At 41.7% G+C, this 16,772-nt stretch overlaps 1 protein-coding gene across 1 annotated transcript; it reads left to right on the top strand.

Annotated features, from left to right (window-relative positions):
* Nucleotides 1–12,302: 12,302 nt before the first annotated feature.
* LOC121743401 (WRKY DNA-binding transcription factor 70-like) lies at nucleotides 12,303–14,671 on the top strand. The gene is made up of 3 exons (XM_042136701.1): nucleotides 12,303–12,752; nucleotides 13,520–13,621; nucleotides 14,154–14,671. Exons 1-3 carry the CDS (start codon nucleotides 12,427–12,429, stop codon nucleotides 14,629–14,631), a joined length of 906 nt encoding a protein of 301 aa, XP_041992635.1. The 5' UTR covers nucleotides 12,303–12,426; the 3' UTR covers nucleotides 14,632–14,671.
* The last annotated feature ends 2,101 nt before the right edge of the window (nucleotides 14,672–16,772 follow it).

Genomic DNA, 16,772 nt, shown 5'->3' with positions numbered 1-16,772 from the left:
ACGCACAGAGACAGACAAAACACACAGACAAAACGCACAGAGACAAATAAAGACCAAGTAAACCAAATAAAGCACATTGACTGAACAGGACTCAAGACTGACTGACCGGACTGTCTCTTACAAATGGAACTTTTTGAGGTTGGAAATGTGCCATGTTCGGGGTACCTGTTCTCCTGACATGTGAGCCAATTTGTAAGACCCTTTGCCGAGGACTTCTGACACCCGATACGGACCTTCCCATGTGGGTTCGAGCTTGCCCAGCTTTTCTGCTCGGCTTACTTCGTTGTTTCTCAAGACGAGATCTCCCACTTGAAATTGCAGCTTCTTCACCCTTTGGTTGTAATACCGGGCTACTTGCTCCTTGTACTTGGCTGCTTTTATGCATGCCAATTCTCTTCTTTCTTCGGCAAGATCTAGCTCGGCTCTCAGTCCGTCGTCATTCATTTCTGCTGAGAAATTTAGAGTTCGGGGACTGGGTATGCCGATCTCCACCGGAATTACGGCTTCAGTGCCGTACACAAGACTGTACGGAGTTTCACCGTTGGAGGTTGTGGGTGTAGTTCGGTAGGACCATAGGACTTGAGGGAGATTTTCTACCCATTGTCCTTTGGCTTGTTCTAACCGAGCTTTTAACCCTTTCACCAGGATACGATTTGTTACCTCCGTTTGTCCGTTTGCTTGTGGATGAGAGACCGAAGTGAACCGCTGTTGAATATTCAGCTCTTGGCACCAATTCTTGAACGTCTTGTCGGTGAACTGAGTCCCGTTATCCGAGATGAGGATGTGGGGTATGCCAAATCGGCACACTATGTTCTTCCAGACGAAATCCAATGCCTTCGAGCTCGTTATCGTAGCTAATGGTTCAGCTTCCACCCACTTCGTAAAGTAGTCCACGGCAACGATTAGGAATTTCATTTGCCGAGGAGCTTGAGGAAGTGGTCCCACTATGTCTATGCCCCATTGCATGAAAGGCCAAGGGCTCTGCATAGTGGATAGATCGGTCTGCGGCATCCTTGGGATATTTGCATGGATTTGGCACTTCGGGCAGGTCTTGACGAGCTGCACTGCTTCTTGTACCAAGGTTGGCCAATAATATCCCCATCTTAGAACTTTTTTAGCTAAAGCTCTAGCTCCGATGTGGCTGCCGCACGATCCTTCATGAACTTCTCTGAGGATGTAGTCCGTCTCTTCTGGTCCTACGCACCGCAATAACGGCTGGAGGTAAGACTTTCTAAAGAGGACTCCTTCATGAAGTTCGTACCGAAGTGCTCGGCACGTGATCTTCCGAGCTTCTCTCTTATCCTCGGGCAATTGTCCTTGATCCAGATACTGCAAGATCGGCGTCATCCAGTTCGGCGAGCTGGATACTGAATGTACCTCAGCTTCATCAATGCTTCGATGCATTAATTCTTCCGCCTTTGAGCTCGGATCTGAGGCCAACTTACTTAAGGTATCTGCTCGGCTATTTTCCGCTCTGGGAATGCGGATTATCCGAAAATAGGAGAAACTTCGGCTGATGCTTTGCGCTTTGTCCAAATACTTCTTCATTCTCTCGTCACGAGCTTCACTTGTACCCAACATGTGATTTACTATGACTTGTGAATCACAATGGACTTTGAGAGATTTGATGAGCAGACTTTGCGCTAACTGGAGTCCGGCCAGGAGGGCTTCGTACTCGGCTTCATTATTAGTAGTGGGGAATAGGAACCGAAGTGAGTAGGTTACCTCGTGTCCGTCGGGAGCGACAAGTAAAATACCAGCTCCACTTCCTATCTTGTTTGAAGCTCCATCTACGAATCCGCTCCAGCAGTCCGGCGGCTCTACTTCGGATTCCAAGGGCTGTGCTAGTTCGGCATTGGCAGAATTCTTCTGTTCGGCAATAACAGGAATTGCTTGATCGAACTTTGCTTCTGTAAGAAAATCTGCCAAGGCTTGTCCCTTGATGGCTTTCCGAGGTAGATACTCGATTGAGTGTTCTCCCAGCTCTATGGCCCATTTGGCGATTCTGCCTGATGCTTCTGGCTTGGTCAAAACTTGCCGAAGAGGCAGATCGGTTAAGACGCATACCTTGTGAGCATAGAAGTATGGCCGCAGTCTCCTTGCTGCATTTACTAACGCCAGAGCAATTTTTTCCAGAGGTTGATACCTTGTTTCTGGACTTCTTAATGCTCGGCTTGTAAAGTAGATGGGAAACTGCTTTAGGCCTTCTTCTCGTACAAGCACCGCGCTAATGGTTTGATCGGATGCCGCTAAGTATAAGAATATTACTTCGGCTTCGGTTGGAGCAGAGAGAATAGGAAGCTCGGCTAGATAACTTTTGAGCTCGTCAAAGGCCTTTTTCTGCTCGGCTCCCCACTCGAATTTTGGTGCCTTTTTCAACACTTTGAAGAACGGCAGTTGCTTTTCGGCTGCTTGGGAAAGGAATCGATTCAGTGCGGCTAGACATCCGGTTAGCCTTTGCACGTCATGTATGGACTTCGGCATTGCCATGTTCTGAACGACTTGAACTTTTGAGGGGTTTGCCTTGAGTCCGTCCTTTGAAACCCAACAACCCAGAAACTTTCCCGAATCTACCAAAAAGGTACACTTTTGGGGATTAAGTTTGAGGTTGGCTTTCTTGAGCACGTTGAGAGTGGACTTGAGGTTGTGCTCGTACTCCGAAGTGCTTTTGCTTTTGACAACTATGTCGTCGACATACACTTCAACCTGTTTTCCGATTAGGTGCCGAAAAAGCTTGTCTACCATCCTTTGATAAGTGGCTCCGGCATTCTTTAAACCGAATGGCATCTTTTTATAAGCGAAAATGCCGAAATCGGTAATGAAAGCTGTTTTCGGAGCGTCACTCTCATCCATCAACACTTGGTGATATCCTTTGTATAAATCAAGAAAACAGAAAATTTCGAAGCCGATCAAAGCTTCTACTTTTTTATCTATATTCGGAAGGGGATAGCAATCTTTAGGACAGTGCTTGTTTAGATCGGTAAAATCTATGCACATCCGCCATCCTCCTTCTTTTTTCTTGATCATCACAGGATTGGCCACCCAAGAAGGATATTTCACCTCGAATAGTACATCCGCTTTTAGCAATTGGCGGACTTCGTCATGGATGACTTGGCTTCTTTCTGCCGCAAAGAGTCTTTGCTTCTGTTTTACTGGCCGGATTGAAGGATCAATATTTAACCGATGAGTGATTACCTCGGGGGGCACTCCGGTCATGTCCAACGGAGACCATGCAAAGACATCTTTGTACTCCTTGAGGAGCTGAATGGTCTTTTCCCGGAGTAGAGGCGTTCCTGCGAAGCCGATCTTGACCGTTCTGGATGAATCATCTTCGTATAACTGAACGGTCATTGAGTTCGGCTCTGAAGTGACTTCGGTCATCTCGCTTGCCTCTGACTCCGGTTGCTGTGATTGCTATGCTTGATGGTGCCGAACTGATTGTTCGGCACTTTTAAGCGCAATCTGCAGACATTCTTTTGCTCTCTTTTGATCACCTCTGATGACCGCTATCCCACCTTTAGTGGGGATCTTGATGGTGAGGTGATAAGTAGAGCAAATGGCCCGAACTGTGTTGAGCCAGTCTCTCCCCAGGATGATGTTGTACGGGGACCGAGCTTTCACCACAAAGAACTCGATCATCGTATTGGAGCTTGTAGGCGCTTTTCCCACCGTGATCGGAAGGCTGATAATACCTTCAGGGCGGGTGTCCTCCTGGGCGAAACTTTTCAGAGGAAGTGGAGCCGGACTGAGCCGAGCTGGATCCACTTCCATTTTATCGAAACATTCTTTAAAAAGAATGCTGACTGACGCTCCTGTATCCACAAATACTCTGTGGATCAGTTTGTTTGCCACTCCGGCTTGAATGACAATAGCGTCTTGATGAGGAGAGATGGCTGGGACGGGATCGGCATCTGAAAATGTAATCACTTCGTCTTTCTTCAGCCTTTTATGTGTTGGCTCCTCTTGATTGGAACCTCTGCGTTCTGCTTTTAGGGACGACTTAGTCTTCCCGGCAGGGAGAGCATCAATAGTCAGGATTACTCCATCATATTGCGGCTCGTCGTCGTCTTCGGGATCCTCATGCCTTTTCGGATCCTGAGGATTGCAGTTCGCACCTCTCGGCCTTTTGTTCTTTTTCGGCTGCTTGCTTTGGTATTTTTTTAACGTTCCTGTTTTCACAAGAACATCAATACCTGCAGCCAAATCTCGGCACTCCTCGGTATCGTGTCCGTGGGCTTGATGGAAGGAGCAATATTGATCCTGAGGTCGCCGCGCGGCCGATTTCGTCATCCGCCTTGGTTTTTCGAACATATCGGAATGTAGTTCGAAAATTTCCGCTCTTGACTTGTTTAAGGGTACGAACTGAGCGGGCGGCTTCTCAGGATTGAGACGTGGAACAAGCCACTCCAGGAGTCATCGCACCGAGTCTTCCCAGCAGCCCGATTTAAATGAAGCTGTCAAGCTGTTCTTGGCCGAGAAGCAGGAGGAGTTCTTAACCTTCCTGCAGAAGAGCCAACAGTCGGAGAAGACAACGGCGGATTCTCCCTCCTCATCCAGACATGAAAGTCACTACCGCAGTAGTGACGTGTCTTCCAGGAGAAAGAATCCTCAACCCCGACATGTTCCTGTTCCTCCTCGGTACCGGAACCACAGGAGAACTCCATCTCCTCCGTACCGAAGAAATATCGGGTTCGCCATGTACGGAGCATTAAAGACTCCGTTCTCGGACGATATCACCCGAACTCCTTTGCCGCGGAACTACCGGACACCGTCAATGACTTATGACGGGCTAGTGGATCCTCATGACTTCTTGGGACGCTATCAGTATAATATGGCGAACCAGGGTCTCAATGAGGTCCATATGTGCAAGCTGTTCCCCGAGCTGCTCATCGGGAACGCCAGAAGGTGGTTCGACAGCCTTCCTCAAGGCAGCATTAGATCCTACCGAGATCTAATGGATGCTTTCCACAGGAGGTTCTTTCAGAAAGCGGAAGCCCGGATCACTTCGGCTCAGCTGCTTTCTATACGTCAAGGTCGCGACGAAAAGATCAGCGACTTCATGACAAGATTCCACAAGGAATGCCTACAAGTAGATGATCTCAATGATCTACTTGTCATTTCGGCATTCCAAAATGGAATCCTGCCCGGAGCTCTCTACAGAAAGCTCGTGGAGTGCGGTCCGCAAACAGCTCAAGAAATGTGGGACATTGCGGACCAGTTTTCCCGTGCGGATGAGGCAGACCGTCGAAAACGGTCTTTAGACAGCTCATCCCGAGGAGACGAAAAGAAGCCCGATCATAGCGATCAGAGGCTTCCTCGCCGAACTCCTTTTGAAAGAATTCAAAGGGCACCGGTACAAGGCAGATTGAGACGTGGTCCCAATCTGCCTTGTACCGGTGCCCTTTGAATTCTTTCAAAAGGAGTTCGGCGAGGAAGCCTCTGATCGCTATGATCGGGCTTCTTTTCGTCTCCTCGGGATGAGCTGTCTAAAGACCGTTTTCGACGGTCTGCCTCATCCGCACGGGAAAACTGGTCCGCAATGTCCCACATTTCTTGAGCTGTTTGCGGACCGCACTCCACGAGCTTTCTGTAGAGAGCTCCGGGCAGGATTCCATTTTGGAATGCCGAAATGACAAGTAGATCATTGAGATCATCTACTTGTAGGCATTCCTTGTGGAATCTTGTCATGAAGTCGCTGATCTTTTCGTCGCGACCTTGACGTATAGAAAGCAGCTGAGCCGAAGTGATCCGGGCTTCCGCTTTCTGAAAGAACCTCCTGTGGAAAGCATCCATTAGATCTCGGTAGGATCTAATGCTGCCTTGAGGAAGGCTGTCGAACCACCTTCTGGCGTTCCCGATGAGCAGCTCGGGGAACAGCTTGCACATATGGACCTCATTGAGACCCTGGTTCGCCATATTATACTGATAGCGTCCCAAGAAGTCATGAGGATCCACTAGCCCGTCATAAGTCATTGACGGTGTCCGGTAGTTCCGCGGCAAAGGAGTTCGGGTGATATCGTCCGAGAACGGAGTCTTTAATGCTCCGTACATGGCGAACCCGATATTTCTTCGGTACGGAGGAGATGGAGTTCTCCTGTGGTTCCGGTACCGAGGAGGAACAGGAACATGTCGGGGTTGAGGATTCTTTCTCCTGGAAGACACGTCACTACTGCGGTAGTGACTTTCATGTCTGGATGAGGAGGGAGAATCCGCCGTTGTCTTCTCCGACTGTTGGCTCTTCTGCAGGAAGGTTAAGAACTCCTCCTGCTTCTCGGCCAAGAACAGCTTGACAGCTTCATTTAAATCGGGCTGCTGGGAAGACTCGGTGCGATGACTCCTGGAGTGGCTTGTTCCTCCTTCGTGAGAACCGGAGGTAGATGTCTCCCGAGGCCGTTTTTCAGACCTGCGAGCTGGACTAGCTTCCTCACGGTGATCACGAACGGTATTACGGGTGGTATGTGATCTGGTATGCATTTTTTTGGGGTGGAAAAAGGGTCAAAAATTCGCTTTATCACAAATTTGGTTCTCTGTTTCCCACAGACGGCGCCAGTGATGAATCCGCGAATTTATGATGGTGATGAATGCAGGAAGATGCAGATCACGACACAGAGATTTTACGTGGTTCGATTTACTGAGGTAAATCTACGTCCACGGGAAGAAATGAGGGCAGAGTTGTATTGCTTGATCTGTTTTCTTACAGCTTACAATACAGACTTGCTATTTTGTATTTTCTCTAGAGAGTGAGAGAGTCTAACAGAACTTAACCCTATCTATCTGATCTAGGTTCTATTTATACATTGAACCAAGATCGTGGCATGCAGCCATTTACTAGGTAGTGGATGTCGTGGAGATCGTGGCGATCTTGCATGGGTCCACTATCCTGCATGAGTTAATGACTGCTTGACACCACTAAATAGATCGTGGGTGTAGTGGAGGTGGAAATCCTGCATGAGTCCACTGTCTCCTAGTTCGGTCGAATACTGAGACCGAACTGCTGAATTATTGCCGAGCAGCTTTTGCCGATCTGAGAGTAGAGCTTGATGCCGACCTGAGAGCAGAGTTTGATTGGTTGGCTTTTACCGAGCTGTAGGCTGGGGCCGAACTCTTTGGTTGTGCCGAACTGAACTCTTTAGTCATGCCGAACTGATACTCTTTCTTGGGCTTTAGGCTGATGGGCTTTACTGCTGTTGGGCTTGTTTAGTACGTACTCCATCAATCATCCAATCCAATTGTATCAAAATCGTTCATTGTAAAACGTAATTAATAGAAATGTGATCAATTGCTAATTACTTATTAATAATTTAAAATTAAGTTTAATTCTTAATTATATTATTAAAAGATTTAATAGTAAATATAATGTCAAATTAGTTATATTTTAAATTTAAATAACTATTAAATAAAAGTAAAGAGTATTAATATCAATTGTCTCTTATCAAAATTATATCAAAATTTTAAATTTATGTAACTCTCTTAATTTAAATTATTTTTTTCACAAAAAGTTATCATATTAAAGGTAATTTTATAAGGATTCTAACGAAATTTGATCATTTTTATTTCAGTTTTCATGTGTTGATAAGCAAATTTTTTATCAATAAATACATCAAAAAATTACAATATAATGCATGTAAAATCTCAATAAAACTGTGTTGATATTTTCGTGTACTTGTGTTGAAATACGCATGTCATTGTGTTGATATTTGTAATACACTATTTTGATGTAAAAAGAAACACGAAAATTATGATATGATAATAGAATGACGATCTTACCCCTTTGTTGATATTTTTTCTGCTATTTATTGAAATATTCATGTCATTGTGTTGATTACCATTGATTTGTGTTCCTCCATGGTATGAATGATAATATCCCCAAGAGATGTTTGGAAAATAAATTTATTATTCAGTAAAATTAACCAGTTGGAATCTGATTTCATGAATAACAAATAAGGTTCCAAACTAGAAAATCCTAGGAAAAGATATGAAATTTAATTCAAGTCTATAATAGACAAAAAATAATAATTTAATAGATATTGACATTTTAGATATAGGAACTATTATAAATCAAAATAGAATCCAGATTACTCGTAAGTTTGGGATTGGACGGAAAGTCAATATTATTTTCTATAGTGTTACAAAATAATATTTCATTAGATATATATTAAATTATAAATTTAATTAATTTAATTAAGACATATGCAATGGGTCGACTCAAATCCAACCTCCATGGATCCCTAACCTAGCCTATATTCAACTCTACAATTAGAGAGGAATGGAAGACAACCATAGCCTCCACATTGGACAGAAACCCTAGAGTGTAGATAGTAGAGAGGCGGGGCCACTTTTGTGTGGGAGATAGATTTTTGATTCTCTCCTAATTCATAGGAGATATAGAATGTAGGGTCTTCTTCTTCACTAGATCTAAGTTTTTGTATTCATACCATCAATTCCTATACGTTTAATACAAGATTTGCCCACACAAACGGATGCACGTGAGTTTGAGAATAAGTTAGAAGATTCGAGGTATAGTACCGACACGATATGCAGAGAAGGCGAGAGCCACGTTAATTCTTTGGAGTAATACAAGATATTCATCTACTACAAAAAAAAGCGCCAGATAGTGACAGAAATTAGTGACGGCGGATGCTAGCTCAACAACTAGTGACGGAAAAATGACTGAAAAGCGTCAGTTACTAAATAGTGACAGAATATTCCGTCACTAAAGCGAAGTAACTGCCTTTATTTTTCATCATTGAGTGGATTAGTAGCTTTAGTGATGGACAAATCCGTCACTAATATTTTTTATTGACAAGCTTTTTACTGGCGGATTTGCCGAAACTTACTATGTCACTACTCTGTTAAGTGAAGAAATTTCACTGATTAGTGACGGATAAATAACGAGTTTTGTAGTGATCATCATATCACGTCTAATTTATGTATTCTATGTAATATCATAGATCTATTTATTTTACACAAAAATAGAATTAATCTCATAATCACATAAATAGATCATTAGGTATCTGTTTGTTTTTTGCATTTTTTTCGCTGCACAACCCAACAATTATAACACACAATAATACTATAGGACAAAATATAGAGTATTTAGACCACTGTATTCCAGAAGAAAAAAAAGGGATCATACAAACTCCTTGAAATTGAGAGATGACTTCAAAATGGGACCACAAAAACTTCTCATGAATGTAAAAATAAATGAGTAGCTAACCTTCTTTATTTTTAATGGAGGGATGACTTTTGCAGTGTTTGAACTTTGTCCTCTTTAGGAGAGACGAATGTCACGTGTGTCGCCAGGGGAATGGTAAAAAGGGAACGGCGACTCGAAGCTCATGAAGAAGACGATTCTAGCTAACGATTGACTATTAGGTTCAATAAAAACTCACAAAACAGAGAGATCTAAGGTTCGTGGAGTATTTTTGGATTAAATGAGAAAGAAAAAAAGATGAACGGGACAAGAGAAGTGTTCTTTATGGTTTGAATTCAAAATTTCATTTTTCAGATATAAAAAAAATACTAGTAGTAATTAGTTAAGGGATGGATGTTTAAGTGCCTATTAGGTTTTAATCTAAAATTTTTTCAAATTATTTTTTCTTTTTCTTTCTCATACATTAATCACTCATACTACAACCATTATTTTTCTTTTTCTCTCGTAATTTACCAATTACATGTTAAAACTTGTATCGTCCACTATTAATATTAGTATTGTGTTTTGATTGATTGATTGCTGTGAAGGATATATTGAACTATTTTACCAAAAATGTAAAATGTATATAGAAAAAATATAATATTTTTTTATGATTGTGAATGTATAGTTGACTACAAACATTAAAATAATATTTTTTTTAATATATTTTAAAAATTTGTATTATAGCAAGATTTGAGAATGAAACTAATCAAACATTTCATCACTCGAATAAAACGATAGCTAGCAAGTAATACTACTCCCTCCGTCCCAAAAGAATATGTATTTTTTTTCTTTTTAGTCTGTCCTATTAGAATATATATTTTCTAAATTTAGAAAAATTTCCTCTTTAATGAGATGAGATTCATTATCAACTAACAATGTTTGAATTACTTTTTCTTTCTACTTATCTTTTACTTTATTAATTGTACATTAAAACTCGTGCACAACCTAAAAAGCATATTTATGTTGGATGGAGGAAGTAGTACACAAGGGTGGTGTTCAGTGTCCTAGATAAAATAGTATTATGATATAATCTAGAATTGAGTCGTGGGATTATTTTATATAGAAGTGGTTAGCTATGACTAATGGGATGTCCTAAGGCGCGCCCTAAAGCCCGCCCTATGCACCGCCACGTCATCATTTTATCCTCCTACCCTTCCACCTGCAGTGGGGCGCCCTAAGGGGTGCCCTAAGGGGTGCCCTAAGCATTTTACTATTGTTTTGTTATTTAATTTAAATGTTTTCAAATATATAAATGCAAACTTATTAAAAAACATAACGATTAACTAAAAGAACGACAAAAAATTCATTGATTTTAAAAAAAAGTTACACGAGTTAGAAATAAAAAAAATGACTATCCTACAAAAGCCCCAACTTCCGGCTCAACTCATCGCTCAACCTCTGGAGGCGCTCGGCTTAGGCCGGATCCGTACACTTCATAAGGGCGTTATACGTATCCAACAACGTCCGCGCCATCGAGGCTGTTGCCAAATCCGCGTAGGCAAGTGTCGCCTGGATCGTCGCTGGGGTTGGGGTCGGGATCGGTGATGGGGCGGCGGCGGCCGAGGAGGATGTCGCCTTCCCCTTCCCCTTGTTCTTCGTAGCCTTGACGCCTATGGGACGCCGCCGGGAGGACATCGGTGTGCCGGAACTCTCTTCCTCCGTGCACGTCTGGTTGAGGTCCACCGGACGAGTTCCGCTTTCGCTAGTCATGTAACCACCAGTGTCGGTGGTCTTCATCCTCTTCGCCGCACCGGTGTGCAGAATTCCTCCTTGGAACTTCTGTTTGTCCCTCAAGAGCGCTCAGATGTTGAAATGCTTGAAGTCGCCGTACATGGACTGGTACGACAACAGCGCTCTATCCCGCACGTCGCTCAAGCTCTCGTCGCTTCCCTGATCCCTCGAGCACTTCTCGTACTCCGCCGCGAACAGGTTGACTTGTTTCTTCACCTTATCCCAGTGCTTGCGGAGCTGCTCCCGTTGGCGCTTGTACGCGCTCGGCGGCTTCGCCTCATTGTAGCGCTCGGCGATGCGCTCCCAGTACGCGAGCTGCTTCTGGTTGTTCGCGAATATTGGGTCCTCCGATATATCCACCCAACACCTCGCCAAGACGAGGGTTTCATCCGGCTGGTAGTTCGTACGGCCGGGGGCGTACTCTTCACAAGTTGTCAGAGGTGGCAACTTGTGCGCCCGGTGCTTGGTCCGCTTCTTTCTGGCGGGGGCGTCGGCGGCGGCGGCGCGACGGGAAACGGTGGCAGGGCGAGTTGGAGACGGCTCCATGTCGGAGAGACCGTACGAATCCGTACTGAAGTCCGGATCATACTGCGTGTTGGCGTCGAACGACCGATATTCGCCAGGTTGTGTACCCGGCCACCGTGCACCATCTCCAAATATCGGGTGTACTAGGACTTGAGTATCCACCGGAATCCATTTTATAGCGTAATTTGAGAGTTTAAAAGTTAATCAAAAAGTTACAAATGAAAAGTGAAGCTGGGGTATATATATAACAAAACTTTCGAATTTTAAAAAAAACTAAAACTAAAACGCGTTGCATCGTCCGCGTAACCCACAGTGGACGGATGATGACGCGGACGATGCCCTATCATCTGCGCTTCGTCGCGGACTAAGCGTCGGGAGCGGATGACGCATCGTCCGTCGTCCGCGGTGCCACAGTGGCGGCGTCCGCCCCATTGTGGATGGCCTGAGTTGTGAGATTGAATCTCATGAAACAAACGCACTATATTTTTAATCCCGAGATACAATATTGCAAACCGGATATAATAAGATAAGATCAAGCGAAAACAAAAAAAGAAAAAAACAAAAGACAAGAAAACTCAAACCTAGTTAACAACCGCCACCATCATTGTTTAACAAATCGCAGATCTAGAAACAAGGTCCACCAACGGCACATCTCCACCGTTGATTTAGTCCCCACAGCTGCACCCAACGGCAGAGAACTGCCGACCATGACAGGAGCCAATCCCAAAACAGTTCACTTCCAAAGCACGTAAGCACGTGACGTCGGAAAAGTGACGTCACTCCCGATTCCACGCCCATTTTCTCCTCTCCATATATTATTTGTATATCAAAATTCAAAACCCTTGAAAATTTCGAGGGTTAATCCCTACCTCATTTCGTCCCTCTTTCCTCCTCCAACCCAAACCCCCTTTTTTAAGCCCAAAATAGTACCAACTGCAATCGCAAAACGTGTATTTTATATATAAATATAGAAAATGGGGAGTTTGAATATGGATAATTTTCATGCAAGGAAAAGAAAAGCTATGGTGAAGCTGGTGAAGGGCAAGCAAATCGCTGTCCACCTTCAATCCCTTCTCCACGAACCGGTTCGAAATAGCGAACCGGTTCTGGAGCAGCAACTCGCCTTCCAAATCTACAGATCTTTCTCCGAAACTCTCTCTGATCTTAGCTCCTGCACCACCCAGATCCCGGCCGTAGAAGGCGGCGCCTCCGCCTCCTCCTCCTCCTCTGGCGACACTAGGAGGAAGAAGAAGATGAAGAAGCGCGGGGTCAAAGATCTGAGGGGTTGCTACAAGCGGAGGTGAGGAAATTCTTAAAAATAACCATAATTATTTATTTAGTTATTAATATAAAAGATTCCCGTTCGATTGTCCTGCCTATGATCATATAAAAATCCATCTATAATTAAATTTTGAGGTTATTTTAATTGAAAATGTGACTATGCCTAATTATTACATGATTATCCATTTATAATACTGAACCAAACAATAGACATATTTAATACTGATATATAATCTTACAACCCGAACAACTCCCTTGGAGTACTATATTATGTTTTATTTAATTCCGGGTTTTGTACACTAGGGCTGAGATTTAAATGGTTTTCTTTTCCATAAACTTTGAGCTAGGGCTTTAATTGATGAACACATAAAATCTCTTCTTTTTCTGGTTTTTTTTTTGAAATAATCAATGTTACAAGTAATCCACACATTTAATTTATCTACCCTATTTATTTTTTACACGTTGGTTGTGTGCACATCAACTTGATTAGTAGCTCATCATTACATAAACATTGTTACTGTGTTAGCAACTTGATAGAATACAACAAAACAAGGGAGGTCGCTGTTTGCTTTCTGCTTTTTTGGCCATTTATATTACACTTTTTACTAGATCTTTTATCCTGCACCAACCAAAAAAGTTGTTATTGCACAGTGAATGTTCTTACTAATTTCGGTAATTCCTATTGTCTTTATACTCATCAGTAATTATTAGTAGTATAACTGTATACTCCTTCTTTATCATTTTTTTTCTTCTTATTAATTACTCCTACTATCTATATGGATTCAGAAGGACCTCGGATTCATGGGTGACTCTTTCTCCAACTATGGAAGATAATTATGCTTGGAGGAAATATGGACAGAAGACCATCTTGAATTCCGACTATCCCAGGTAATTCCTCATATTCTTTCAATCATCAATTGAATTATTTTCGAAAGAAAGGAGAGAAACGATTATGAATACTAAGAAGTTGTCAATAGAGACTGAAAATATTTTCAAGATTAGTTAGTTTCCATCATACTTTATCAACTTCTTCTCACCACAACTAATTACTTGATCTCTCTGCAACTAAAAAATCGGATAATGACACTTTTCAATGCTAATAAGGATGCTAATTTGTGTCTCTAATTATACTACCTACGCTTCAAAAAGTGTCCTTATTGTTATTAATTGTGTCCTAACTAAAATTAAAGGACGCAAATAAAAGTGTTCTAAAAAAGCAAAAGTATAAGATAATTAGTCCTCAACTTAAGGGCACTTTCTTTTGCGTCCTAAATTATGGTTATTTTTTAAAATTTTTGAAAACGCTAGAAATTGCGTCTCAGTTTTTGTGTCCCTAAAAGATAGTAAGTTTTTTGTTGTGACCTATATCAAAGATTGGAACAGCACTAACGCAAACAAAATTTCTCTATCTTTGTACCAGGAGCTACTTTAGGTGCACCCACAAGCAAGATGGCTGCAAAGCCTTAAAACAAGTGCAAAGAATCAAAGGAGAGGAAATCATGTACCAGACCACATACTTGATCCACCATACATGCAAAGAGACGCTAAGGGCCAGACCACTCGTCGTGGAATATTCAGACCTGATTGACCCGAACCTAATCAGCTTTCAGACAAGCATGACATCGGAACAAGATCATCAGCATTGCAATCACTCCTCTAAAATACCCTTGATTATTTCATCAGTGAAACGCGAGGAATGTGTGAGCGAGGACGCGTCCCATGAGGCCAAATCGACGTTGGAGGACCCATGGAACGACATCATTGGGCTAGACACGTTTCCGGTCTGGACTCCCTATCAAGATGAAGTAGAATCTGCTAGTTTGGATGGGCTTCATATGGAGGTTAATCAGCTTTGCGACATACAGTACTTCCACTATTTTGATGATCACATGTATTGAGCTTGATTTTGTCATAAGTTTTTACTCCTTCGCTTGATTAGCTTCTTCTTCTTTTTTTATTGTTAATAGTACTTACTAAATATGTCACGACCGCCTTTCTAGGGTTAATAAATGCGGGTAGTTGAAACTAATGGGACTTTAAGAAAGGGAAATTATTCTAGGTTTTCAATAAAGAGTTTGACTAAATAATTAATATTCAAATAACGGAGGAAAAATCAGAGTAAATGCTTAACATTTGAATCCAAGATCAACAACTTATCATCATTAATAATTCAGGGGTAAAGGGTGAAAAATAGTACTCCATCCGTCCACCATTTAAAGAGTCATTCTGACTCGACACGGGTTTTAAGAAATTGTTTGACTTTGTGAAAAAAAGTAAAGGGAGAAAGTGAGTGGAATGTGGGACCCATTTAAAGTATTAGTTTTATATTGGATTGTGCGTGTAAAAAGTTGGTGGGATGTTGGGTCTGTATACTAAAAGTGGAATAAAGCAAATGGTTCTATAAATCGTGGACAAACCAAAATGGCAAAAGAGTTCTTTAAATGGTGGACGGAGGGAGTATTATCTTAGCAGAAACGTTCAAGAGAAAGAGTGACGTCATGTATGAAGACACGACGACACTCGGGATTCAATTAATAACCAGCAAGACTTCAATTTAAGCTCAACACCACCTAGCTCGTCGCCGCTCAACCTGCACATAGGGAAAACACATGTATGGCTGAGTACTATGAAATACTCAGTGGACTTATGCCGAAAACAGTTTATCAAAAATATTTATATTTATCATGCCAATTTTAGGTAACCATCGGTTTTAGCTTCAGAAATGCCTGAGGCACCAAAATATCTCATCATTCAAAAATCACGGTCGGCCGACCATTTTCTCATACACATCAACCATATCTGCTCATACATGACTTGGAATGTGGCCACAAACCAAGTCACTAGACCGGTCAACACGTACGCTGGCACACGGTCTACCATAGGTGTACACTAATCCAAGTAGGGTTTGCGGCCATATTAGGACTTGAATTCAATTTAAATAATAATGGAAAAGCCATTTCATATAGGCCCGTTAAAAACCAAAATAAGGCATGATAAATATATTCTCATTTCATTCCCATCGATAAATAGTTAGGACATTGTCCTTATTTGAAAGAAAGCCCACAATTTATTTTCCACATGATTGGACTTGTATTAATTATTTAATTTATTGTACCCAACACGGAATTGAGTCCAATAAATATTCCTCACGGAAGGAATTATTAAATTACATTGTGATTTCCCCATCGCGATTTCAACTCGTAAAACAAGTTTTCATGTGTTGTCAATAATTCCAAATATCCGAAAAGTGATTAAAATCACAAGTCATCAATAGCTCAAAAAGCCATGTCACGTAATCAACGAAGTTGCATCAGTCAACGCACAGTCAAAACTCCAAATCAAATTAGGTCTTAAGCAAATCAGATAGTCATTTCACTTGACAATTAATCCACGGACTTCGCGACGTTAAAAGCATTAAATGCATAAATAAAAATTTAGGGTTCGAAAATTAGGGTTCAAAAAATGGGGCGTTACAAAATATTCCATTTTTATTGTTTATAGTACATACTAAATACTCCTTTGTCCAATTAAAATATGAAACATTTCCTTTTTGGATTGTCCCATTAAAAATGAAACATTTCCTGAAATGGAAACAACTCAATCTCTACTTTTTCATCTCTCTTACTTTACTCTCTCTCTTCATTAACACACAAAACAACACTACATAAAATCATTTGCCGATTCTCAAATGTTGCATATTTAATGGGATGGAGGGAGTATTAGTTATACTTTGTTGTGTAATAATGTTGGCTTCCTCAACTGAAAAGTGTGTGCACTTGTAGAATTTTTGTACAGTTTTCTTTAGATTATGATTAATATTTACCTCAAGTGTTATTAGGAAAAGACGAGAGATTTAATAGGGGGAGATCCTAAAATGGAAAAGTTAGAAATGTAATAGATGTTTGATTATGTAATAGTGATAGCTAGTAATGTTTGGATTGGTATTACTATTAGATTTATGAACTAACGGCTTATGAAATAGTGTTAGTTCTAACAAATTTAAACAAAAAAAATGTAGTAATGTTTGGATTGTTGTTAT

Source organism: Salvia splendens, chromosome 8 (genome assembly GCF_004379255.2).
Source record: "Salvia splendens isolate huo1 chromosome 8, SspV2, whole genome shotgun sequence".
Lineage (NCBI taxonomy): Eukaryota > Viridiplantae > Streptophyta > Magnoliopsida > Lamiales > Lamiaceae > Salvia > Salvia splendens.
The sequence above is the reverse complement of the archived record's forward strand: the minus strand, read 5'-3'. Positions and strand labels throughout refer to the sequence as shown.

Coding starts and splice junctions, on each gene's coding strand:
- LOC121743401 (XM_042136701.1), top strand. CDS start 12,427: ATGGGGAGTTTGAATATGGATAATTTTCATGCAAGGAAAAGAAAAGCT. Junction 12,753..13,519: donor AGGGGTTGCTACAAGCGGAG/GTGAGGAAATTC, acceptor ATATGGATTCAG/AAGGACCTCGGATTCATGGG. Junction 13,622..14,153: donor TTGAATTCCGACTATCCCAG/GTAATTCCTCAT, acceptor TCTTTGTACCAG/GAGCTACTTTAGGTGCACCC.